The sequence below is a fragment of the Paroedura picta genome, chromosome 12 (genome assembly GCF_049243985.1).
Source record: "Paroedura picta isolate Pp20150507F chromosome 12, Ppicta_v3.0, whole genome shotgun sequence".
NCBI classification, from domain to species: Eukaryota; Metazoa; Chordata; class Lepidosauria; order Squamata; family Gekkonidae; genus Paroedura; species Paroedura picta.
This window is the reverse complement of record NC_135380.1, coordinates 24,574,604-24,601,166: the sequence shown is the minus strand read 5'-3', so window position 1 is coordinate 24,601,166 and position 26,563 is coordinate 24,574,604. Positions and strand designations below refer to the sequence as shown.

The 26,563-nt window shown below is 46.5% G+C and overlaps 1 protein-coding gene across 2 annotated transcripts in view; it reads left to right on the top strand.

Annotated features, from left to right (window-relative positions):
• RASSF2 (Ras association domain family member 2) overlaps nucleotides 1–21,974 on the top strand; it is a 32,981-nt gene extending 11,007 nt beyond the window's left edge. For both annotated transcript variants that reach the window (XM_077305398.1, XM_077305399.1), the window contains exons 2-11: nucleotides 5,527–5,610; nucleotides 6,446–6,521; nucleotides 6,997–7,148; nucleotides 9,470–9,558; nucleotides 12,832–12,992; nucleotides 14,458–14,559; nucleotides 15,669–15,720; nucleotides 16,622–16,743; nucleotides 19,234–19,331; nucleotides 19,943–21,974. In XM_077305398.1, coding sequence (XP_077161513.1) covers nucleotides 5,552–5,610; nucleotides 6,446–6,521; nucleotides 6,997–7,148; nucleotides 9,470–9,558; nucleotides 12,832–12,992; nucleotides 14,458–14,559; nucleotides 15,669–15,720; nucleotides 16,622–16,743; nucleotides 19,234–19,331; nucleotides 19,943–20,012 — 981 coding nt within the window. In that variant the 5' untranslated portion in view covers nucleotides 5,527–5,551 and the 3' untranslated portion in view covers nucleotides 20,013–21,974. The remainder of the gene's footprint in view (nucleotides 1–5,526; nucleotides 5,611–6,445; nucleotides 6,522–6,996; nucleotides 7,149–9,469; nucleotides 9,559–12,831; nucleotides 12,993–14,457; nucleotides 14,560–15,668; nucleotides 15,721–16,621; nucleotides 16,744–19,233; nucleotides 19,332–19,942) is intronic.
• Nucleotides 21,975–26,563: the final 4,589 nt, after the last annotated feature.

Below are 26,563 nucleotides of genomic sequence, written 5' to 3'. Positions count from 1 at the left end.
CTGTAGATCTTTGTCGTAGGGCCTTGTAGAGATGCCTGGCACACCGATTGCCCACCTACCTAGCACTAGGGCAAAAGCATTTTCAGTAACTGCCCCCTCACTCTGGAATTGGGGCAGAGATGTCAAACATACAGCCTGGGGGCCGGAATCAGCCCATCCAGGGCTCTAACCCAGCTTGTAAGCAACTGGTACGACGAAGGGAAGGCCAACAGGCTGTTGGGTGGGCAAGCAAGCACACAAAGTGAGGTATGTGGTTGAAACTGCCAAATAGAAAGGAAATGACTAGGGGTGGGAATAAGAAGCTATGGTAAAATAGTGTGTATGGGGGGGGATGGAAGCCAAAGCAGAGATATTGTGCTTTTTCCCCACCTGACTCCTCCGACTGCAGCTCAGCTGAGATTGGTGAAGCCACTGCTTGGGGGGATGGAGCTGAGTGGTCAGCACTGTTACCACCACACCAGCCACCTTCATGGTTTTTCAAATGGCTACCATGAGGAGGATTGGCGAAAGTAAGTGTGCAGACCAGCTGTTTGCCAATAGGGTGGCAGTGGGGAAGAGATGAGGTCTGGAATGCAGATTGGGAGACAACTGGGCTGACTTGTGCATGCCGCTCTGAGGGGAAAGGCCTACCAGCCTCGGAAGTGGATGGGTGTGCGAAGGGAAAAAGGGGCACCATTGTTGCCACCATACATCTGAACGGCTGCAGTGTGGAGAGGAAGTATGTGTGTTGGGGTAGTTAAGGGACAGCAATGTCCCTTCTCCCCACACCTGTCCTCAGCCCATAATTTTATTTATTTATTGTATTTACTAGCTTCAAAGCCCATCTTGGCCCATCTCATAGAGGTGCTGTTGGTGGTGAAGATGGAGCGGTAGAGAGGGGAGTTTAGTGTGTCTCCTCAAAGTCATAGAATCATAGAGTTGGAAGGGGCCATACAGGCCATCTACTCCAACCCTCTGCTCAATACAGGATCACCCCAAAGCATCCTAAAGCATCCAAGAAAAGTGTGTATCCAACCTTTGCTTGAAGACTGCCAGTGCGGGGGAGCTCACCACCTCCTTAGGCAGCCTATTCCACTGCTGAACTACTCTGACTGTGAAATTTTTTTTCCTGATATCTAGCCTATATCGTTGTACTTGTAGTTTAAACCCATTACTGCGTGTCCTTTCCTCTGCAAGCCAATGGGAACAGCATCCAGCCCTTTGTCTTTGAAGGTAGGACAGGGAGAGAGAGGAAACAAGGAGTAAGGAAAAAATTGTAGCCGCATTTGGAAAATGGAAGGATATACTGGAAAGCTACTGAATTTACTTGCATGGATGATGACTCATAAATACTATATTTACAAGAAGTAATTAATTTGTATGGCAATGTAAGATGCTTCCCCTTTTATGTTATCTCTTTGAGGAGAAAACTAGCCTTGCATATGATTAAATATATTTATTGGGGCTTTTGTGAGTGCCCCAGTAAACCAGTTGCTCTCACTACTGGGAATTGACTGCTTTTGTTTGTATTCTAAGAAAACAAGTAATATTGTTAATAGGGCTTGCCTGGCATTACATTTTATGGCATGGCCTGACAAAGCGACATTTGTGTCAGATCTGACCCTCGTAACAAACAAGTTTGACGCCTCTGCATAGGCCATACAAAGGTGTGTTGTTTGGGCAACCTTTGGGCAGCATGACAAACTGGGGAGCTGGCCGGGGGCTTCAAATCCTTTCAGATTGTCTCTTCAAATGGATGTTTTAATTGGTTTTATCATTTTATCCTTTCCTATTTGCATTTATTTATGCTAGATTTATATTTGCTGTCTTCGACATGCTGTCCTGGGTCCCCGGCGGAGAAAGGGTGTGGGGTATAAATGGATTAAATAAATAACGTTCCAGGAAGTCTCTGGCAGGCTTGGTTGTGTTTCCCACATGGCATTGCCACCCCCTCCTCTTCTCTCTTTGCTCCTTTGTCCTTCATTCCTCATTCCTGTGGAAGCTGGAACTGCTCCTGTCAGGGAGATGGATGGCATTTGTGTCCCAGGAATCAGCAGAGCCAATGACAAATGAGGTGCAGTTCAGCAAGAACAAACGTCAAGTGTTGCTCACAAGAAGGATGGAACCAGCATTGCAAGAAGTTGAAAGGAGGAGGGGAGGGGAGCCTTCCAGGTGGATGACAAACCGATCAGAGGGTCCCTATTGGGTTGCTGTGATAGGAGAGTTGTCTTTTTGAGCTATGCTATCATGCTTGCACATCAATGATGCACCACAAATGTCTCCCCTTTCACTGCGAATTTGCTTGCAGCTCACCCTTCCCTTAAGAAACTCAGTGCCCACTTCTCCTGGCAACAGTCATTTGAGGCTCAGCAGGCTAAGAAGAGTTGGGTGGCCTCGGATCACCCAAGAAATGTTATTGTTGAGCAGAAGGGCACAGGATCTTTTCCCATTCAGTAGTGGCCTGCCAGAACCTCTAAAGCTTGGATAGCCTGCCTATACCACCAATGCACCATATACATCCTCTCTGCTTGACTGATCTCAATCGTTGATTGCTGCCCATTTCACCTCCGTACGAAGCCAGTTGTTGTCTGAATCTGGGGGAAATTAAGATCTCCTAATCCCTGCTTCAGCTCAGTTGCTTGCAAATGGTGTAACCTTTGGAGAGATGCTGCCTCCTCCCTTCCTGCTGTTACAGAATTTTTATAGCCAAGAAATTCTTGGATGCTCTCTAGAACATCTTGCAGAAGATAGGAGCTGAGCTGCCCTTGTTAGGAAGCATGTGTGGGAATTTGCTGAATGCTGATTCATTATTTTACAGCCACTCATTCTAGCAGAGTTAAGTTGCGCGCTCAGGAGGAGGGTGAAGAAGATGCAGAGGGGAATTCTATCAAAGGGTCTCATGCTAACATGGAGAGTCCTCCTGGGCTGCTCACTTCCCAACCGGTTCAGTGGAGTGGCGTTCCGGAAAAGTCTGGGGGCTTCCTGCATTCCAGGCTTTCTGTTTAACCAAGTACTGTGGGAAGAATTAGTATAGCAGATCATGGAAAACCTGTTTTGTCTTGAGTATTTTAAAGGTAAATTTGATTATATTAAATCAGAGGAGGGTTGTGGATGCCTGGGAAAAACCAGATGGGGGACAGGACTATTTTATTTCCATCAGTTCTTCACATGGGAAAACTGGAAATCTGGGGAAGCGCTGAGGAATAACTCCCATTAAAAAATTTCTCATTAGAATGAATGCTTTCAAAGACGAAATGTTATGCATTTGCAATGTGCAACGTGGAGATTTTTATGTAAGACAATCCCCAACGTAGATGCTGATAGGGGATCGTGGGAATTGTAGTCCATGGACATCTGGAGAGCCACAGTTTGGCCACCTTTGGCTGATCCTACATTGAGCAGGAGGTTGAACTAGATGGCCTGTATGATCCCTTCCAATAAATTCACGGGATACAATGCTATAGAGTGAGGGTTGTCAACCCCAGGTCTGCAGCCCGCTACCGGGCTGCGAAGGCCTTGGTACCGGGCCGCTGGCGGCTGCGCCTGCCTCCCCCCCCCGCAGCAAGAAGCTCACCAGGCCACGAGTGAAGCGGCTGCTCTCCCCCACCCCCGGAGGCGGTCCTCAATCGCAAAGAGGTTGGGGACCGCTGCTATAGACTCCTCCCTCCAAAGTAGCCATTTTTCTCCAGGGGAACAGATGCCAGGAGAGCTCCATCCACCACCTGTCTCCTCTGCCTGCATTAGAATTGGGTTGCCAAAGACCCAGGATCAGTGACAATGAAACTTGCATTATTGGGCTGGTTATGTGGAAGAAAGAGGGAGGAAGTGTAAAGGTTGGTCCTGCTGCTGGTATTTGTGATATTCTTAGTACATGTTTCTGTTCTGCTTTTTCTCTCAGAGGAGAACAATGCATAGCAGATGGTGGGCTGGCGTTCAATCTCTGAGTTTCCTGCTGTTTGTGGCTTTGTTTCACACATGGGGAAGCATCTTGGGAAATAAGTTTTCTGTTTCCTGGGCACTTATTACATTCTGAAGAGTGATCATCAGAAAAATGCTGAAAGTGGGGCTGCCCGCAGAAGTCAGCTTGCTCAGGATCTCAATATATATATTTTCTCTTGGAAAGCAAAGTTTTTAGCCCTTATAGCTGCAGCAATAAACAGGAGAACGTGTGCGCAAAGCCTGCTGATATTTCAAAAAAACAGAGCTGGCTTGATAAAATCTCCTAGAATAAATTATGCACAATTGTTCAAAATGCAGACAAAATTAAACAAAATAAAAGGGATTATGCAAACCAGGCTGAATTTAAACAGGGTACAGAAAGTGGACTGTTTTATTTTCTAAAAAGACACTCTTAAAATTCTGAACCACAGCCATTCAAGACATTTGCCCCAGAAAAGATTAGGTTTGCAAGCTGCATAATTTATAGAAGTGAAACACCTTACTTTGCAGAACTTATTCTTGAATGATGCATGTTTTATTTAGGCTCTGAATGAATGGCCAGGGAGGGGCAGAGAGCACTGAGACCCCAGCGGAGAGATTTTAGCAGTCAAGTCTGCTTTTCCTCACAATAGAAGGTGAAGTTCTACAGAATCCGAATTCGTTACTCAAGACCACACACCTCTTCTGGACCGTTTATGCACTGGAGGTTTCATGCCGAGCTGCAGGCTGGAGTTTTAGCTGTGGCAGATTGCCCCACCTCTTCCTGCACCCACATGGGAGAGCATTTGGTCTGGTGCACCTCATCCACCCCCAATTTGTGCTCCTGAACGGGAGCTGGGGCAGTGAAGTTCCCAGTGCATAAATGGTCCAGGGGAAGAACAGCGTACGTGTGGACTTACTCAGGAACCTGCAAGTCAGCAACTCAAGGCGCCTAAGCCACATGAGGCCCTGCAGGGTTTGCTGTCTGGCCTCCCCTAGCTGCCAACCTAGAGGGGAAAGAGGTGTGAAGAAAATGAGTTAGAGTGAATCAGACCCTTGGTTAAGATTGCCGGGTGTCCCCCAGTCCACTGGCAGAGGATTGGGGGGGCAGGCTTAGAGTTGCCAGATCAGGTGGGAAAACTCCGGGAATTTTGGGGATGGAGCCTGGGAAGGACAGAGATCTCATTGGGTACAGTGCTGTACAGTCCACCCTCCAAAGCATCGATTTTCTTCATGGGAACTGATCTCTGTAGCCTGGAGATAAACTGTAATTCTGGGGGATCTCCATGTTCTACCTGTAGGCTGGCATCCTCACCCTTGGTCCATCAAGGTCAGTATTGTCTACTTTGATGAGCAGTGGCTTTCCTCGCTTGCAGGCAGAGGTCTGTTGCATCACTTACTACCTGATCCTTTAAACTGGAGACTCCAAGGATTGAACCTGAGGCCTTCCATATGCGAAGCAGATGCTCTACCACTGACTCATGGTCCTTTCCAACTTACTAGCACTGTATGAAAAGGCTGAAGGATGGGCTCCTCACTAAATGTCCTTCCAGGCAAACCACCTGCTGACCAGACCATATCCCTGGCATCTTCCTTCCCAAAGTAGCTTTTTCTGTCTTTTAAACACAGGTCCTAATGCAAGACTTCCCTGAAGATGGACTACTGCAGCGAGATACACTTGGTCCCTTGTGGGAAAGAGAAGTACATTTCAAAGTAAGTCACTGAAAAGGAAGCAGGTCCCAGAAGGATCTTCAGTTTCTGCAGTTGGTGCTGTCATAACCCCCTGGGGCATTGCCTGGTTTTTGTGTGTACGGGCGTGCCTGGGACGGAAGTGGTGATAGATGTTTGCAAGTCATGAAGCTGTGGGTGCAGGGGAAATGAGGACAGGCACAGAAGGAGCCACTGCTCTTGCCATGTAATGGGTGGGAACCCAGCCTTGAAGAGGGAACACTTCTGAAGATGTCTATTAAACCAGCGAAGACGCCTGCGGACAACTGGCCTTTATGAGAGAGCGTTTTCCGATAGGAGAAGCCCTCCGTTGCACTTTGTTTCCAGCTTCTGCTTGAGCAGTTTGGCATCTCTGGTGAGATCAGGGACCTTCATCAGTTCTGGAGGGCCCGTAAGACAGAGCTGTTCTGCTGGGCCTGTGGTTGAGGCCAGGAAACCAACTAACATTGAGGATATGCTGGCCCCCCTGCTAAAGAATTCCACCTGCCTAATATAAATTTGCCCCCATGGAACCTAAATTATATATTAACTAGTTTGAATATGTAAAGGTTATGCTTTTGTATATTTGTGTTGTTGCCCATCCTGGGGAGTTGTTATTATTCCCTAGTCCACTGTGGTGTGCAACCCAGAGGTCTTCTCCTTTCCATTGGTGTGTGGATTGTGTGTTTTGGCCCTAAGGAGGGAGGGGGTGGTACATGGTTCCATATTGAGTCCTTAATCTAGTGGTGCGTTCCCTCCTCCTGGATGGAGGCACCCAAGCTTGGCGATGCTTCCCAGGAGGGATCGTCCATCTCTATTCACTTCTTTTGCCCCCTTCCAGAAATGAGTTGCTGCTACACTTGAAGACGTATAACTTGTACTACGAAGGTCAGAACTTGCAGCTCCGGCACAGAGAGGTGAGAAAGAAATTCTCTTTCCAGACTTGGCAGGAAGGTGGCGTCATGCAGTGTGCCGAAACAAAAACTATTACAATGGTTAACCATCCAGAGTCTGTCCCAAAACAACAGGTGTCTTGGATCTGTATACATAATACAAGATGAAAACAGGTGCATGACTTTTTATTCAATGTAGCTGACCCCGCAACTTTTACTCTTCTCTCTCTCTTTTTTTTCTTGAGAAGATGTTGCTTGCTATTACAAGACATGAAGAACAAACATGGCCTCTGCAAAATACTGGAGACATACCTGGGACAAGCTCATGAGCCCACAATTGCACCAAAAATGAGGCCAGCGGGCTTGTACTGGCTCCCGTCCCTGTGTGCACTGATTGAATGTGCAGAGGTGCATGTAGAAGGGCAGCTTTGAGGAGTGTCTTTACAACAGCCCCCTTTTTGAATAATTCATAAGCCTCTCTTCTCTCTCTCCTCTCCAGGAAGAAGGGGAATTCATAGTGGAAGGCTTATTGAACATCTCCTGGGGTCTGCGCCGTCCAATCCGTTTGCAGATGCAGGATGACAACCAGCGAATCCGCCCCCCACCATCCTCCTCCTCCTGGCACTCCGGCTGCAATCTGGGGGCTCATGGGTCAGTGCAGGGTGCATAAGCATGGACTAATTGTTTGGACCCAGATGCCCTCAAAGGGACTGGCTGCACTGCCAGTTAGAAATGGCAGTTTTGGAAAGGGGTGATTTCCTACTGCAAACCCCTGTACTCCCTGTAGGATTCCAGCTGTGCATGCAATCACAAGGCTGTGCATACGGTTAACATAGTGCAGGGGTAGTCAAACTGCGGCCCTCCAGATGTCCATGGACTACAATTCCCATGAGCCCCTGCCAGCGAATGCTGGCAGGGGCTCATGGGAATTGTAGTCCATGGACATCTGGAGGGCCGCAGTTTGACTACCCCTGGCATAGCGCAACCGTCTCTGGCATCATGGACCCTGATTCATTCAGCTTCTGAAGCTCTGTAATCTAAATGATCACAGACTGCAACATAAATAAGGGTACAAAAATAAATGCTTTGGGGCTGACTCAGTCACTTCTGTAGTTGCAGCGTAAATAAATAGCCTGTGGTTACTGTCTTGTGGAGCCATTCTGTGCAGTACACAGAGTTGAGGCGATAAAGTTCTGGACTGCCTCATGTCGGGCTGGAGGAGATTATGTTTGCTCATTCCATTTGCCAGCAGCCTCTTTTTGCATGTAGAAACTGAACGTATCAAGGAGAGAAGCTTAGATTAGCCTCCCCGATGAGATGACTTATTACATGTTGGGAGGAAGTTTAAGCATGGGAGAGCCTGACCCACCTCCTCCCACTGTCCCTCTCTGGGTCACATGCAGAATGCTTCAGAAATTAATGCTGATGCCAGTTTTGTGAGGTTTATTTTAGTATTTTGTTGTGTAAATCAGGAATATGCATTTTCTCGGTCTCTGTAGTTTTCATGGGCTGGTAACTAGGTGTGTGCACGCACACAAAAACATTCGGGCTGTTTTGAATTTGGCTGGAACAGATTCAGGCCAAATCCAAAGCACCCTTCACTTTTTCAGATTCAGCTGAATCTCAAAAGTTTCAGGTTGTTTTGTGTGTGTGTGCATGCGCCCCCCTTCCCAGGCAGCAGAGAGTGTCTATGTTGCCTGAGAAGGGGATATGTGGAAAAGAGAACGCCTGCCAAACAGCTGATGTCATTATCAGCTGTTTGGTGCAACACTCTTTAAAAATGCCTCCCTATGCCTTTGCAGGCAGCACTGCCTACAAAGGCATACGGAGTCGTTTAAGGAGTGTGCCACGTAATAGCTGATACTGGGCAGTGCTCTTTAAATGCCCACCAAAGACTTTGCAGGCAGCTATGTAGTGTGATCTTTAAATCTCCCCTTTCCTTGCCTGCAAAGTCTTCGAAAGGCATTTAAAGAGTGCTGCGCCTGTCAGTATCTCCCCCTCCTGCCTTCTCAGATACTGCCTGAAAGTGGAGGGGAGGCATTTAAAGGACCTGTGAAGCAGCTGACCTGTCAAGATCAGCTCTGTGGTGGGCTCTCTTCCTCCCTGCCTTCTCAGAAAGCATTTAAACGGGCCGAAGCATGGCCAGATAGTGATTTAGTCATTGCTGATTCAGCTTGTTTAAATGTAGAGATGAGCAGTTCAGCTTGGATGGATCCAAAAAATACCTGCATCAGTATTGATTCAGATACTTTTCATCTTATCCAGACTGAAACACCCATGACTACTGGTAACTGCCTCAGATACTACTGGGGCTGTTAAGCTGAAAACTCGGAGAATCTATTGGTGGGATGTTATTTTAATATGTCCTATTAAAGAAGAGCCCAGGCTAAGCCAGTCTTGTCAAATCTCAGAAGCTAAGCAGAGTCAGCCCTGGTCACTCTTTGGATGGGAGACCACCATGGAATACCAGAGTTGCTACACAGAGGCAACCAATGGCAGACCACTTCTGAGTGTCTCTTGCCTTGAAAACCCTATGGCAGGGATCCTCAACCTGTGGTCCTCCAGATGTTCATGGACTACAGTTCCCATGAGCCCCTGCCCGCATTTGCGGGCAGGGGCTCATGGGAACTGTAGTCCATGAACATCTGGAGGACCACAGGTTGACTACCCCTGCCCTATGGGGTTGTCAGTAGGTCAAGTTACAACCTGATGGGAAAAAATGAAGTGGCTTCACTCGAATAATTAAGATATAAAGTCACGCTGGCATAGGCACAGACAGAAGACCACCGTGGTGAGTTTTGTAGTTAGGGGAAAAAAGCAGCTTTCATGGTGCTGCTCATGAGAGTAGACCATTAGCAGGGCCAGCAAGTGAGGTGATTGTGGGACAATCTACCCTGCAGGAAGCAAGGGGCCCCATAGAAACAGCCAAACGTTTTTTTCATTGGGGGTTTCTTTGTGTGTTTCACGATCAGGTCTGTTATAAAACCCAGTACTTTGCCGGACATCCAAGTAACCGACGCGGAGCCTTCAATGGATGGTGACGAAACTGACAGCACCATTGGTAAGGCCGCAGCAGATTCTGGAGGGTGGACACTTTGCTGGTGACCCGTCATTGGGAATCTATCACATTTTCATCCCATTCTTCCTCTAAGGCAGGGATAGTCAACCTGTGGTCCTCCAGATGTTCATGGACTATAATTCCTATGAGCCCCTGCCAGTGTTTGCTGGCAGGGGCTCATGGGAATTGTAGTCCATGAACATCTGGAGCACCACAGGTTTGACTACCCCTGCTCTAAGGAACTCAGAGCAGTTCACATGGCTCTAGTCCTCCCCTGTCTTGTCCTCACAACAACCCTGTAAGGTAGGTGAAAGAGAGAGAGAATGCATAATATACAGTTGTGTTGTGAGTGGCCTGAATTCACTCTTAAAGTGAGAATGGGACTCTTCAACCAAGAATTGTTTTTGCATTATTTCTCAAAGGTGCAGCCTGACCTGTTAGAAATCTAATTAGGGTCCCCAGCTTTTGTTTGGAAAATATCAGAAGATTTGGGAGGTGGAGCTTGGGGGAGGGGAAGGACTTCAGGGGAACTGATCTCTATTGTCTGGAGATAATAGCAGGAGATTTCCAGGCCTCACCTGGAGGCTGGCAGCCCTAACTCACAGAATAAATGCTAGGCAAATAAAAGCTTGGCTGAGTGTCTTATGCTCCCTATTGATCTCGGCAGTAAATGGGAGGCTATATTTGAAAGGGGCCAGGTGCCATTCCATCTCCCATTTCAATGACATCCTCAAAGAACTTCTTTTGCTTTCGACCTATAGTAGAAGTGAATGACTGCTAGCATACTGGAGGATACGGAATTTCTTTAGGATGCTTTCGGCTGATCCTGCGTTGATCAGGGGGTTGGACTAGATGGCCTGTATGGCCCCTTCCAACTCTATGATTCTTCAAATCAAGTCCGACCTTTGGATTAACCAATCCAGTGCTGTCTCCTCTTATTGGAAGCAGCTCCAGATTCTGGGCCCAGAGAGTCTTTGTTGAGCACCAGCTTCCTGATATTCTTTTACTAGAAGCACCAGGGACTTCCTGTGTGTAAGCAGCTGAACATGGCTGCTTCCATCCCATGACTAGTCAGAGCGTAGGCTTAAGGGGCAGCCTGTGTGTGTGTGTGTGTGTATGTGTGAGAACTCACTTAAGGCTTTAGCAAGGCAGTGGAGAAGATTCTATGCAGGTGTTGTGACACACATCCTGTGTTTTGGGAATATCCTGCAATTCTTGTGTGGAGCAGATGCAGCCCTGGAGGATCTTGCTTTCTTCCTTTCTGAGTTCATGGGACCAGCCCCCTCCCACCTCCCACCCACCCTCTGCATGCTTCCCTTTCCCTTTGCAAGGCAGCCCTTGCCTCTTGAATGGAGAGAATAACAGCAGTCATTGTTAAGGGTAGTCGCCATGGGGAAATAAACATTCTCAAGATGGGCTGACCCTCCGTGAGCAGAGATCAGTCTTCCTGTTTGAAACAACAGAAGGGGGGGGGGGAGGCTTTGCAGGATTTTAAGGGCTTTGTGCCATCTGAGTTGAGCCCTGTCATTATGTTCTGTTTTGAAAAATAAGCAAGGCCCACCCCCCTCTGAGATCAAAGTCACAACATCGAAAAGGCAGAAAGGAAGCCCGGTTGCACGTCACTTTGGGTAGGCAAAGTTTGATGTTGGGTGCAAACATTTGAGTGGCATGGGATTCAGAACCAAAGTGAGTGGCGGAGAGCACAATGTCATAATTATGCATTTTTGTACTGCGGGTGACCCTTTGTTTCCTCCCCCCCTCCCCCCAGGGCCTGGGCATGTTTACCATATAGGATGTTTAGAGGTCATTGAAATTCCAGGTTCTTATTTCACAGACTGCTTGAGCTTGAAATTTTCTGCTGACCACTCTAGCTCATGGACACCACCATATTTGCAGGGGAGCCCTTTCCTAGGTGTAGGCTGAGTCTCAGGCAAAGATCTGTCACATCGCCTACTCTTTCCCCACTGACCTTGTTCTGACCCCTCCCCCGGTATTTAATATCTTCTGCATTGTGTGTGAAGTCACCTTAATGATGGGAGAAAATGCTAATCTGGGTGTTTAGTGACCAATTAAAAAAGACTCCCCCCGCCCCCCCAAAAAGAACAGAGTCTCTCACTTGGTGTGCCACATGCTGAATGTTGACTGTAAAATAAAAAGGTTTTAAACGCCAACTTGTTTGGGGTCTGAAACAGGAGCAGATGCGGAAGGACTGCCGTATGGTGTGATATAACGTCGAAGCATGAGTTTAAGGAGCCCATTAAAAATGGATTAAGAGGGATTTTGTTATATTTTGGGTTTGAGCCAGGCATCCTTGAGGAGCTCTGCAGGCACGGTTTGCCTTCCCCACCCCTGAAGGATTAAAGTACTCCACAAAAGATATTTTAAATCCAGTTGCCACCTTTTTAATCTGGGAAATTATGGGCAGTCTGTTTGGCGGGGCAAGATGAATATAATGTGAAGGACCTTATTGGAGTCTATAATAGCATCATGCTGGGCATTGTAGGATAGGCCTACATCGATGTTCATTTTCAGAGAAGAAAAGGTGTTTTTATACCCCACTTTTCACTGCCCAAAGGAGTCTCAAAACACCTTCCCTTCCCCACAATAGACTCCCTGTGAGGGCAGTGAGGCTGAGAGAGCTCTGACAGGATTGCTCTGTGAGTCCAGCAGTAACAGGACTGTGACAAGCCCAAGGTCGCCCAGCTGGCTGCATGTGGAGGAGCCTGGAATCAAACCCAGCTCAGCTGATTAGAAGCCAGCTCTCTTAAATGCTACACCACACTGGGGAACTGGCTGGCAACCCAAGATATTTCTCTGTGCCAGAGAACCAGGAGAAAGGGGTCTTTGTGGAAGCATCCATAACTTGCTGTGTCCTTCTGAAGTACTTCCAAGAAGCCACTGGCCAGCCATGATTGGAAATGCGATGCTGATAGGGGTGGACTTTTGGCCTTAAAATGCGGGGCAGTGTTGGTGTTGTTAAACCAGCCCATGTCATATTGTGAAAGTGTCAGACTACAATCTCGAGAGGCCCGGATTTGAACCAACTCAGTCATGGAACTGGCTGGTTGACCTGGATCCTGCCATACGCTCTCAGCCTAACTTACCTGAAGGGTTATTGTGAGGATAAAGTGCAAGAGAGGAGACTGCTTGAAAGGAAAGGGGGTATAAATAAAGTAAATAAAATAAATCTCTTCTGCCAGAGAACAGGAGGGAGATGGCTGTGCTTAAGAAGCCTGCCCATTAAATGTGCTATTTTGAATTTCATCTCTGTTTCAGATGCCAACACCCTTAAGGCAGAGCAGGAAGATGCACCTCAGCTGATGCGCACACGAAGTGATGTTGGAGTGCGCCGCAGGGGGAACCTCCGCACCCCAAGCGAACAGCGCAGGCTCAAGCGCCACCGCTTCTCTATCAATGGACACTTCTACAATCATAAAGTAAGCCCAGGCCTCCCTTGAAGGACCTCTTCCTCCTTGTCTGCCTGTTAAGGCCTGCCCCCCCCCCCCGCCCAGCCCTGATCTATGTGTCTCCCGCCACCCCAGGAGTGAGGTGAGGTGGACGGCAGGGCTTTTTCCAGTGGGGGCCTTTGAAATTCTCCCCACCCTGAGGATTGCCTGATGCTTAACTGTCCTTTCTTTTGAGCACCAGGCCCAAACTTTTAACTGAAGGGTGTTTTTTTTTTTAATCTATTTATCTTTTTAAAGCCATTTTATGGTCTTCTTCAAGCCTGAGGACAGTTTTATGGGTTCTTTTTATGCTGCTCAGTGTTTGTTTTTATGCCCCTGGTTTGTTTTTAATCTGTCCACCAAAGAGCGCCCAGGAGCTGTCTGAGTAACTTTGATTTGTGGCAAGACCACCCCCACCAACACACAGCTGGTCGAAGGCCTCCTAAGGGCCATCAGCCAACCAACGATTTTTAAAGGCAAGCTGAGGAAAAACAGCAAATCCCCCCCTTCCTCATTGATACATTTTAAAATGTGTAAATTATATACAACAGATTTCAACTTACATTTCTGTAGGCTGCCCAGACCCCAAAATATTGATGATGATGATGGTATATAAGCTGGCAGGCAATCACTCATCCCCATCATCATGCCCCCCCCCCCCGGGACTCAGGATTCAGACCCAAAGCAAAACATCATCAGGACCTCCTCTCCACCCGCTAGTAGTGTGTGTGTGTGTGTGGGGGGGGGGGAGTTGAGCTGCCGTTTATTGCCATGCCGGTAATATTGGTAATGTTATTATTGTTTTAATGGGGTTTTAATGGGGATTTTGGGATGCTGTTACCTGCCACGAGCTGCAAGGGAGTGGCGGGAAATAAATCTAATAATAATAATAATAATAATAATAATAATAATAATAATAATAATAATGGTTTCAAAAACAAACTGTCCTTTCCTAGTTGAACAAACTGGGTGTTACAGCCTGAAGTTTCAGTTTTTTTTGCTTTTCTGTCTTGTAAACCCCCTGACTGGGCATTCAACCCATTCTGCAAACATTAGATAATGCACTCAAAGCATAAAAACAGGAAAATCCAGCTGCAAAAGGACACTGAAAGTGAATTATCCAAAGTGTGCAGAATGGGCCCTGGATGTGCTGCACAGCTGGCCGGTGCAGCATCCCCCCCCCAATTCACCCACCCCCACCTTTCACTTCTTTGACATCCAGCGCCCCCTTATTCTATTCTATTCTATTCTATTCTATTCTATTCTATTCTATTCTATTCTATTCTATTCTATTCTATTCTATTCTATTCTATTCTATTCTATTCTATTCTATTCTATTCTATTCTATTCTATTCTATTCTATTCTATTCTATTCTATTCTATTCTATTCTATTCTATTCTATTCTATTCTATTCCATCCAGCGTTCCCTCATTCAATTCCTCTTCTTTCCCCCAGACATCGGTGTTCACGCCTGCCTATGGCTCCATCACAAATGTCCGGATAAACAGCACAATGACAACACCGCAAGTTCTGAAATTGCTGCTCAACAAGTTTAAGGCAAGTTTTTGAGGTGATGTGCCTATCTGCTTCCAGCTCTTAAGGACGCTGCCCCCCCCCAAAAAAAAAAGTTTGGGCACTTTCTCACCTTCCCTCACCCTATATAATCCAGCAGAGAGTTAGGCATAGTACAGAAGAGGGCAATCAAGACGGCTCAGTGGGTTGGAACACTTTTCCTATGAGAAAAGAGGTGACTAAGGGGTGATGTTACAGAGGTTTATAAAATGATGCACAGGGAAGATACAGTGGATAGAGAGAACTTGTTTTCTCTCTCCCGAGATACTAGCCCATGGGGACACCCAGTGAAGTTGATGGAGAAATAGATTCAGGGCCAGCAAACAGGAATGCTTTTTTTAAAAACACCTTAGTTTATTTATCAATGAGTAATTAAACCGGGGAATTCGCTGCCAGTGGAGGCAGCGATGGCCACCAGAAGCATAGGGGGCTTTAAAGGGGGGAGGGCGTTAGACAGATTAATGGAGGAGAGGCCAGTCAATGGCTACCAACTAGGGAGACTGAAGGAACTTCTATATACAGATGCAGCGAACCTCTCAGTAACTGTGCTGGGAAGCAACATTAATGGGAGACTATGGCCTTTCTGCTCTCTTTGCTGTCTTTCCAGGGCAGCTCTTTGGCAGAATGCTGGACTCCGTGCTGCCCTGTGTGTTTTTGTGTTTCCAGCAGTGTGTTTTTGATGAGTTCTCTGTGGTAGCCCTGCAGAAATGAATGGAACTGTGCAAGGTGCAAGGTGCAGAATGTGCTGGATTCTGTGAAATAAGTCATGCATTTCTTTCATGCTTGTGGTTGCCTTCAGTGCCCTTGGAAATCTGCTGCCTGTTGTGGCAAATTTTTCCTTCCTTGTCTCATAGATGAGCTACTCTGGGTGACCTGTAGAGCAAAAGATCCCCAACCCACTCCTTTGAGAATGTGTGAGTTGCTTGGAGTTTCATTGATCAGGACACAAATGGGACAGAAGTATTTCATATGCAACTGCATTACCAGAAATCTCTGAACCTTCTGCATGTTTTCACTGGGAAGTTCTTTTGCAGGATAACCTAGGGAAATCTAGGTCTAAGTTGAAAGTTCTCTTGTGTTCTTTACATTTTCAGATTGAAAACTCTGCAGAAGAATTTGCCCTCTACATCGTCCACACCAGTGGAGGTGAGCAGCTCCCAAGAGTGTACTGCAGCCTTTCTCAACATTTTTACAATTGAGAAACCCCTGAAACATTCTTTAAGCTTCAGGGAAACCCAGATGTGGTGCGATAGTGCACAATATAGTTGGGAAGCATAGCTGTGTACATGCCTACCTGGGGCTTATCCCCTTCCCACCCCCTCCAGGCCCATCATTGACCATTGGGTGGGAGAGACAAAGGTCAACATGAACATATATGGTTATATCATCTGATAAATGTTTAACAAATTGAAAATATATATTAAAAATCAATTAACTACCACCCATTTGGGAAACCCTTCCAGGGCTGTCAAGAAACCCCAGGGTTTCACTAAGCCCTCTTGGAGAAAGCCTGGCACACTGGCTTCAATAGGGACTTTGGAAGGAGAAGTGGCATAAAACAGTAATGGAGAATGGTGCCCTGCCCCTTCAGAGAAGTGGGCGCAGAAGTAAGATGTGGGATTCAGCCAATCAATCTTCCGATCATTTACCATTTCGGTTGTGGAGAAACAGACTAGGCCTGTAGAGCAACAGGGGAAGTGGGCTCCAGTGATGTCTATTGATCTCAGCAGCCATATGAACTTCTTGGAAAGGCCATGTAACCCCTGGGGAGCTCTCACATAACTCCAGGGTTCCCCAGAACCCTGGCTGAGAATCCTAGCTATAATAGCTTGCAGTGATTTTCCAGAGCCTCGGGTAGAGCTCTTTCACATCACCTGAGCCATTTAATTAGAGATGCTGCAGGCTGAACCTGGGACAAAACAGATGCTCTTCCATTGAGTCATGGCCTGTTCCCAACAGATGAGTGTGGAATTAACAGGTGGTGCCAGGTGGGCTGCCTTCTCAGGGGTCTTCAATACCTTGATATTTTTTTTCTCTTTGTACAAAGAAAAACAGAAGCTGAAGGCCACAGATTACCCTCTGATTGCACGGATTCTGCAGGGACCATGTGAACAGATTTCTAAGGTTTTTTTGATGGAGAAAGACCAAGTAGAGGAAGTCACCTATGATGTGAGTTGCTTTGCAAATGTTTTACTTTCAGGGGGTTGTGCTGATTCACCCTTGCAAGCCATCTGCAAGGACTGGGAGTCAGAAATGAAGGTTAGGCGCAGGGAGACTTCTCAGCTTGTACTTGAGCCTTTCCTTTAATGTTTGTGCTTCTGATCCAAAGTGCTGTCATTGCCTTGCAGAGTTCATGTCTCCCCAGTTCATGCACAGTCAGCCTTTGCATATCAAGGTCAGCAACAAGGCAAAGATAAATTTCCCTTTTTGGTGTTCATTGCTAACAGAGAAGGCAGGGAAAATACCTCTCTGCTGCCATCCAGCGGTTAAATGAAGGCAACGCTGTTCTACGTTATTTGCATAAGCATCCACCAATAAAGAAAGGGTGCTAGGATTAGGCTTCTCCCAGGGAGAAAGGGGATAGAGATGTTTCCCACCTGGTCTGTTACCCTGTACTTGCAAAATGCTGATGCCAGACAAAACTCATGTGTGTTTGTGTGTATGACATGTCGTCAAGTTGCTTTGGATTTATTTGTTTATTATTTATTTTATTTTATTTGTAGACAAATTATTTTATTTTCTTTGGCAACAGTCTCAACGTGGTTAACAACATATAAAAGCCCGTACATACATGGTTTTCCTAAACTGTGCTATAGCTGCAGGCATTCTCTTGCTTTCTGGTTTTAATTTTAAATCTCAGGCTCCCCAGAAATACATTTCCCACATGTTTAAAAGCCAAAGGAGGGGAAGTGGCATCAGAGAGGGCTTATGGTTGAGGCAGTGGCTGCCTGGAAAAGACACAGGCTTCCCTCCTCCCCCTTATTTTTAGACCATCCCCAGTCTGGCTAGCCTGGCAGAGGGAAATGGTATTTAAGAGGGGGGGGAGCAGTGCTGGTTTTCACTGTATTAATATTGCAAACTGTCCTGGGTTTGCTTGCAGGGAGGGGAGGGGTGGTAGAGCATAGAAATCCAATAATAAATAAATATAAATTTCTATAAAACTCTGAATGCAGAAAGAAGGAACTTTATTTTCCTTACCTCTCTTAATCCCAGAATTCAGAGGCCATAGATCAAAGCTAGCCCAGGTTAGTCCAATCTTGTCAGATCACGGAAGTTAAACCAGGCCGGCCCTGGCTAATATTTGGATGGAAGACCTTCAAGGGACATAAGGGTTGTGACATGGAACCAGGCAGTGGACAGCCACCTCTGAATGCCTCTTGTCTTGAAAACCCTGCGGGGTCACCGTAAGCCAGCTGTGGCTTGACGGCACTTTCCACCACCAGAACAAAGCTGACCAGCATCAGGGTCAGGACAGACAAAAGAATCTTTTAACACAGAGACCGTGTTTCTGTATGTGTTACTAGCTGTTGCCAGAAGAATCCAATGCAAGTCAGCCTGTTTTAACTTACTTATTGTATTTTGGCTTTTATGCATGGAAACGGTTTTTGTCTTTTTGGTTTATAAATAAATTAGCAGGGAGCGGAAAACTGTTTGGTCTGATCCAGCAAGGCAACTTTCGTATTGTTTACGGCATTATGGACTAGACTCGCCTCATAAGCAGAACCGTTCTGCTTGGGTTAGGAAACCAGGGTTATTCCTCTGTAGGTCATGCTGTTGTGTCTGCGATTGTTGGGGGATGCGATTGGACCTCCAGCTCGTATCCTGCCAGCCTCTTACCAGGACCTGGTTGAGGTTATGCAGGGTGATGCCCATATTTAGACCAGGAGTAGGGCTTCTTCAATTCTGTTCTCCGGAGCTGAAATCAGATTTAGGGTCTTGAACTGAAGGGGTAGACACTGAAGCTTAGCGGCTGAAAAACAATCCACTGAAGGCTGAAGGCTAGGCCCCTTTCAGGCTTATATTTGGCCTGGCCAGTCCAGACACTTTGCACTGCTCTCCAGCCATAGGGCCTAATGCCACACCCCTCCTTCCCCTCTGCACCAGAACACAAACTGAGCACAGACTGTCCGAGGGAATTCCAGCATCTTCACGGCATTGAGCACTGATAAGGTCCCCTTCCTGCTAAAATTGCTCAAGCAGTACAGGAAGGAACGTTTCTGTACTGGAACAAAGTGCTTTGAGTGGCACTTAGATGTGGAGGGGTCACAGCTCAGGAAAAGTGAGCGTAAGGATCCTCCCTCTGGCTCCAGTGGGTTTCCTTGGCCAGAAGAAGAGCCACTGAGACTGGAGGATTCCTCACTCAGCTGGAAGAAGGCTGTACACTGAGCTGACCAGAGGTGGGATCCCTGCAAGGCAGCTCCTTTTGATTCCTGTCCAAGTTCTTCCTTGCTCCTGTGATGTGCACACAAAGTTGGGGGCACCTCTCAAAATTCGGGACGTTTGCAGTTGCCCCAAAGAGCACTACAGAGTCCATGAATGTTTGTTTAGCTCTCCTGGGCTCTCAGGAGCGGAATGAAGCCACTCCAGGCAGAACTCAGTACTTGAAGGTAAACTGCAAGAATATTCCGTTCTACTTTTCTCTTTTCCTTTTCCCCGCAGGTTGCCCAATATATCAAATTTGAAATGCCCGTCTTGAAAAGCTTCATTCAGAAGCTCAAAGAAGAAGAAGATCGAGAAGTGAAGAAACTGAAACGCAAGTAAGTTTTTTCTTTGCCATGGAGGTGGGGCTGGTGGCTTCTAGTTCTCAAGGTGGAGAGTTTTACAAGGGCCTTGGGACACGACAATAAAGGACAAGACTAATTCTGCTTAATGGCACTTATTCCCAAATAAGCATTCTTAGGATCACTGCCTTAGGACTTTTTTGCACTATGTTGGATGCATGTATAAAAAATGGATTGTAGTCAGAATTTTTCAGAAAACCTTTAGTGGCATAAACAGTAAGAACAAACAAAAAGGTATTAAGCTTTAAACAATTCCAGTTTCCAAGAGAGACAGAGAGAGACAACCTTGGCTTTTTTTTACAATAAATGTTGGTTCCTTTTTGCTTAATACAACATTTATCCAGAGTTTCTCATCCACACATTAAAAAATCAAGTATTGTAGTCTTGTGCATCCAGGACCCTGCTATCCTCCGTCCAGAGAGACATGGAACGGCAGGCATCTCTGGCATTGGGGTGGCTTAATTTTTCAAGGCCTGCTTTGAAAGCAGCAACCAGTGTGAGAATCCACACAGTGTAATGGGGGCTGCCATTTTCCACCTCTTATTGATTGCCGACCAACCTGGCTCATCCTGTGCAATTTTTTAAAGGTATTCGGTTCTGCGCGTAATGATTGAGCAGCGGTTAGAAGAGATCTCTGAGGGCCCAATCACGATGTAAAGCCACCCTCCGTGGAGAACCGTGCTGGAGCCTGGCGTCCAGAAGGGGGACTTCTCGAAGATGACTAATGCCCTGTGACGAGCAAAGAGGATGTTTCCTTCCTGCAGCTGAACATGAACATGGAACTCTCTTTGGCCATGGTCTCATCCTCGCTCCCCAGTTGTGGAAGATGGACTCAGGGGCATCTGTAGGTGCTGAGGACCAAATGTGGGGCTTTGAGCTTCAGAGGAATGCCACCACTTCTGTCTTCTGCTGATGAGCTTCCCAGAGGCATCTGACTGGCCCCTCTGGGAAGAGGGGAGCTGGGCGTGATGGTCTTTTGCATCTGATCCCTGTGTTCTTAAGGGGGCTGTTGGCCATAGCCGTGTCTGGATGCTGCCTCTTTTTTGTCAGAAATGTCAGCCTGTCCTTCACATCAGACTTGCTGGGTCACAAATAAGGCGTAGAGGAAAGCTTCCCCTGTTGAGATTCCTCTCTCTGCCACCCTAATGAGGCATTGATGCTTTCCAAGGTTCTGTTACGGACTTTACCCCAAGAGGATCAACTGCAGCTCCATTCAACCCAACCGCAGGCCACTGTGGCTCTAGGGCCTCTTCCCTTGTTCTTTGTAAGCCTCCAAAGCAAGGTCTTTCTGCCTTCTGCTGGTTTGGCAGAAAACTGAGTGCAGATGGGCAGAACTGGCTAAGGCTGCTTTCACGGATGTTGGATAATGCTCTTTCAATGCACTTTAGCAGACATTTGCAACTACACCTTCCTGTTTCACACAGAAAAAAATCTAGTGCATTGAGAGTGAATTATCCAGCGTGTGTGTGTGTGAAAGCTGCCTGAATGTCAATCCCTTTCGCAGACCTGTCTCCTCCAGCCCCTTTGCATCTATCTCCAGGTAGTTCTCTCCCCACAGCAGCTGAAAAACCCAAGTGGAAGGTATAAGGCACTCATCTTGGTCTGAGGACTCTCCCCTTGGGCTGCATCTGGCCAAGGTCATTGGTCTGAAGCACAGTTCTCAGTGAGGTATAGGTTCCTTGCTCCCTACGCCACTAGGACAGGTTGCAGGCCGAAGGAGCTGATGGCCTCAACTCATCTGTTCTGTAGCAGCTCCTCTGCAGGTGGCCAGAAGGGGACCTTGGTGCTGTGAGCTCCAAAGGAATGAGGTGACTCAAGAAGCAAGTAGGATCTCACCTGATTGCTCAGTGCCATCTGCTGGGATCTACTGAACCTCTGGCCTAGCACGCAGTTGCTGGTCTTTACAGGGATCTGGGATGTGTGAAGGAGGTTTGGGCAGACCAAGGAGGGTGCTATCTGGAAAGGGCAGGGGTCTGTGTGGAGATGGTCTTGCTAACCCCTGAAGGTCCTTGGATGTAACCAAAGTGGCCATTAGGTTTCACTGCTGGTTTCTTCTGGTTACTCCTCCCCTTCTGGCCTCCAGTTATTTTGGGGTTTCCTAGGAATCTTGCTGTCAAAAGAATGACGCAGATGAAGATCTGTTTTTATCCTCTTGAGAATAGTTTTTCCCCCCAGTGTTTGTATTACAGCTGGGATCCTAAGCATACTTACTGGGAAGTAATCTCATTGAGCAACATGGGACTTACCTCTGAGTCAGCCTGCTCAGGACTAGTCTTTGGCCTCTCTTGGCTCTTCCACTAACCCTGTCGCATCTTTTCACTTCTAAATTGCACTAGATTGATTGTAGATATTTTTTCCTTCTGTTTCTTTTTAGCATTATCTATGCCAAATATCATACGCACAGGAAAATACCAGCAATAATTTATATATAAATAATGTTATTTTTTAGAAAGATTTGAAAATAAAGCAGCTCAAGAGCAGCCTGACATTTTATTAGTGACCTGTTTGGAGCTATATTCAGACTTCCTTTGTGTGGGTCAAATAGCACAAACCTCTTTGCACTCGTGATTGTTACCTTTATACTGTGTTCATCCAAATGTACATTCTGTTCCTTTAACATTCCCAGTTCTGATCTTGTTTGTTTGTTTGGCCATGGATCAGAGAATGGAGTTGTGCCTCATTTGAAGCATATGCCTGATATATGGAAGGCACTTGGTCAGAGCCCCAAGGAGATTTGGGTTCCAAGCAGTTCCTCTTGTAGCTCTAATTCAGTATTGTAAAACAGGCTCTCACAACCGTGTCTGAGGACTGGTTCACACACACATCAATTGATGAATTCAAGGCATGAGCTTTCGAGTGCAAGCACTCTTCCTCATAGTCTGAGGAAGAGTGCTTGCACTCAAAAGCTCACGCCTTGAATAAATCTTTGTTGGTCTTAAAGGTCCCACTGGACTCTGATTTTCTTTTGTTGTGCTGCTTCAAACCAACACGGCTACCCACTTGGATCAATTGATGAGCTGCAGCTGAAGGTGTGAGCTGGTTTGAGAAGCACAGGGTTAGATCCAACCAGCTTCTTCATTGACTTACCCAGTCATTCCTGTCACTTATTCCACATACTGTTTGTCCATGTAGTTCCCATGAACCCCAGAATAGCCTTTTTGCTGAACAAATGCTCTTGTCCCTGTTTCAGTAACAGAAAAACTAGTTGGATACAACCAACAGTGTTTGAATTATCATGATCATTCAGTTTGTATATGCGATGGTAAAAAAAAAACTGCCTGTGCCAGCTGATTTGCACATGCAATTCCTTGGTTAACAGTAGCAAACAAGGAACATATATGCACCAGTCTTTAGTGAAGTCCTATCTTGAGTGCAGACCATTGTATGAAGTCCTACATAACAGGCAAAATGAGCCACAGCTCTGTAAAGCAGGGGTAGTCAACCTGTGGTCCTCCAGATGTCCATGGACTACAATTCCCATGAGCCCCTGCCAGCATTTGCTGGCAGGGGCTCATGGGAATTGCAGTCCATGGACATCTGGAGGACCACAGGTTGACTACCCCTGCTGTAAAGTGCCCTTAATGTGCCACAGTGTTGGCCATTGGTTAACAGGCCTCTGTTACACAGAGTAATTACCTTAACTGAGGGTTCACAATAATGTAGGACAAACATGGGATCTCTTGGCTTGTGTAGCAGGGAGCCTGAACTGTGAGGGCCCCAGATCAAATGTTTCACCCTCCATGAATGTGTCAGGTGGTCTTCAGGAAGCAATTATTTCTCGGGCTTGTGCCATATGAGCTAGTCTTGTACTACCTTGTAAAGATTGCTGAGAATGTACATGAAGTGTGTGGAGCACTTCAGATGCCTGAAAAAAAATTCCCCAGTGGTTATTCATATGAGCTAAGCAGACCTATGGAGTGAGCATTGGTAGGTTGAGCTGAGATCTCTTTTCAGGCCAGTGTCCTATCAGTCCACTCAACAGAATTTGAAGCTTACCTCCAGCCTAACGAACCTTCCTCCACCTTTGATGGCTCTTCCACAGGTGGAAGTACTATTTCCATTGCAGGAACACTCTCTGGACTGGAAGAAAGTGGTAAATGTTGCTAAGTAAAGTGACAGGAAACCAGTGAACACCATGTAGGCAAATGGAGGGGAGCATTATCTCTGTTAAGTTGCAGCTCTTAGAGAATCTGCTCATGCTTGGAGGGGGTACAAGGTTACTTTCTGCACCCCCTGCCTTCCCAAAGGACAACAGAACTTCCTTGGATGACACAGCCCATGATGCTAGCCATGTTTGCCGCAAGATACATCCCCCAAGCACAGGTAAATGCTTTTGCTTTGGACACAGTAATGAGTAACATGTGCCAGAAATGACTGTATACGTACAGAAGTAAAACCTTTATTGGAATATACCAACTCAGGCTGTCTGAGTGCACCCTTCCACCCCAAATGAAAGGTACGTAGCAACATGGTATATGAAAGAAACACCCTGTCTGATATCTCGCTAGTTTTGCATGTGAAGTGAGTTAGAGAAAAATACATTCAAAGTGCATCCCCCTGACAGCCCAAGTGGTACTGTTCAAAACAGCCTTTACCCTTGGATTCTTCTGAATGGATAAATGAGACTTGTTCTGCTGAATGTAGCATCTGAATGGGTGCTCCTTCTTCTTCCCCCTCTTTTATATATAGAATTTTGATGCCGGAGAAGATCTGTTTGGAAGAGATCTTTTTTAAAATTAGAAACAGCCAGTTAGCTCTGTGAAGTGAGTTGCAACATTGGATTCGCAGCAGAAAAAGCAGTATCTTATTCTGAAGCAATGTCTCCTCCCCCCCCCACCACACACAAATGTTGTAGCTCTCAGAGTCACACAGAACGATTCATCATACTGAAAGCAAACTGTTGGAGGCTTTCAGCCTGCAGGACACTAAACATAGGGAGTGCAAATGTGCGTGCCCCCCCCCCATTCAAATACCTGCTCATCTGGGTTTTTTGTTGAGAGAATGAGCAATAAGCTAATAGAGAAAAGAAATCAACATTGGCTGGTATTCCCATGTTAACTTGCAGTCCATGTTCTGATTTCCCAATTTAGATTTCTTAAACACTTGCCAAGGTTTGTGCTAATGGAGGAAAACCACAACTCTGCAATGTGGCAACAGTGTTTTGATCATGAATTCGATGACGCTTCTTTGTTCAGTGCATCTTCATTCTGGTTCAATGAACATTGTACAGCAGGGGTAGTCAACTTGTGGTCCTCCAGATGTTAATGGACTACAATTCCCATGAGCCCCTGCCAACGTTTGCTGGCAGGGGCTCATGGGAATTATAGTCCATTAACATCTGGAGGACCACAGGTTTACTACCCCTGGTGTACAGCACACACAACTAGATTATTTTGTTTTAATTTTAAAAGCACTTTGTGTATAGAAGCACAGTGTAGAAGTCTGTTGAATCGTTCTTTTTGCTCATGGAGGGAAAAAGTAAAACAAAGACCCAAATTAAGGGGACAGTCTGGAACTAGGTGAGGAGCCCTGGAAGGTTTGCAGCTATAAAAAGGGGAGGTGGGGGCTCTTGGAAGGGGCCAACCTCATCTAGACCTTTGGATTGGCAAGACTCGGAGGGGAAGGGCTGTGACTTCATGGTTAAGCGCATGCTTGTCATGCAGAATGTTCCAGCTTTAGCCTCCATCATTGCCAACTAAAAACAAAACAGGGCCTAGGCAATGTGAGTGACGGCTGGCCTAAGCAGACAGTAATGGCCCTGAGAGACAAATTCAGTAAGGGAACTTCCTGTACGTATCTTCACGAGTATTTTTTCCTCATCAGTGGCCTTCTCTTTACTTGTTTTGCCTTGGCTTATTCAAGAAATTTGCAGCTCAGCTTTTCAAACCTGTTCGATATACATTTTCAGGAGTGGATTGGAGCATTCAAATTAAGCCCTGGGCAACAGGCTAGTGTGATGGTTGTGACTGACTGGATGCCAGTGAGGCTTGTGCAGCACTCGGTCCATCCAGCCCACTGTGGCTCATCAGCCGAGTAGTATAGTGACCCTCCTGCCCTTTGCTGAACCTGGGAAAGTTCTAACTGTTGAGTACCTGGCAGCCTAGGATCCATGGCCCCTGGGCTGCCTTTGGCCTGGCAGGTCACACTGCTGGATGTGCTGCTGTTGAATTGGAGCAGACGATGCTCTTTTTGATCAGTCAGGTGATGATGAAGCGGCAGGCTTGCTTTTGTTCCCTGCTCGAGAGCCCCAACATCCCCTGACAGTTGCATTTGCCACTCGCATGGGATGTAGCTTCACGGCGTCCTCCTGTAGGCAGAGAGAGTGTTTCCTGCTGTGGAGGGTCTCCTTCTCTAGGTGGTCGTTCCTGGGGCAAAGTAAGTGAAGCAGATTCTCTCCCCCCCCCCCCCTTGTTGGTTAATTGAGATGGGATGTTTTCCAACTCACTTTGCAGCTTCTTGGGAAGGGGTGTGTGTGCTTTCTTTTCCACTGCCTGAAGAAGTCATTCCCCCCTACACTTTGTGCTAATTCCCAGCCTCTTTTCAGGATCTGGTAGAGCACAGTGGTGAGAAAAGAGGCAGTCTGATTTGGGAGGCTATTGGCTAAAATCCAATCTTGTTTGCAGAGTGGGTAGGAGATTTTAGACGAACGTGAGCCTCAGTCCCTTCATCTGCGGGTTGGAGAGAAAAATAATGGCCTACCTTGCAGGTAGTGGTAAAGATTTATGTGCTAACATATGCAAAGTGCTGAATGTGTTCTACAACTGCCAAGGGTTGTTTACTCCAATGTGACTGAAGCTGCATTCTCTTTCTTTGGATAGTTTTTCAAAGGGGTAGCCATGTTGGTCTGAAGTAGCAGAATAAAATCAGAGTCCAGTAGCACCATTAAGACCAACAAAGATTTATTCGAGGTGTCACGCCTTGAATAAATCTTTGTTGGTCTTAAAGGTGCTACTGGACTCTGATTTTATTGTTTATTTGGTAACTGCTCATCTGTGCCCTCCCCCCCCCCCCCATTAATAGATTGTAACCAACCCCTTTTTGCATGTTCTTCTCCATCCTGAGCACTTAAGAAAAATGCTTATGCAAATTACTATGCATGATTATTATAAGTACTAGTATTCTTTCACATGATATATTTTGGTCCTGATTCTAGAGCTAGTAAGTGGGAAAACACCCTTTGGATAGGATACTTTCCCCTCTGCTGCGAA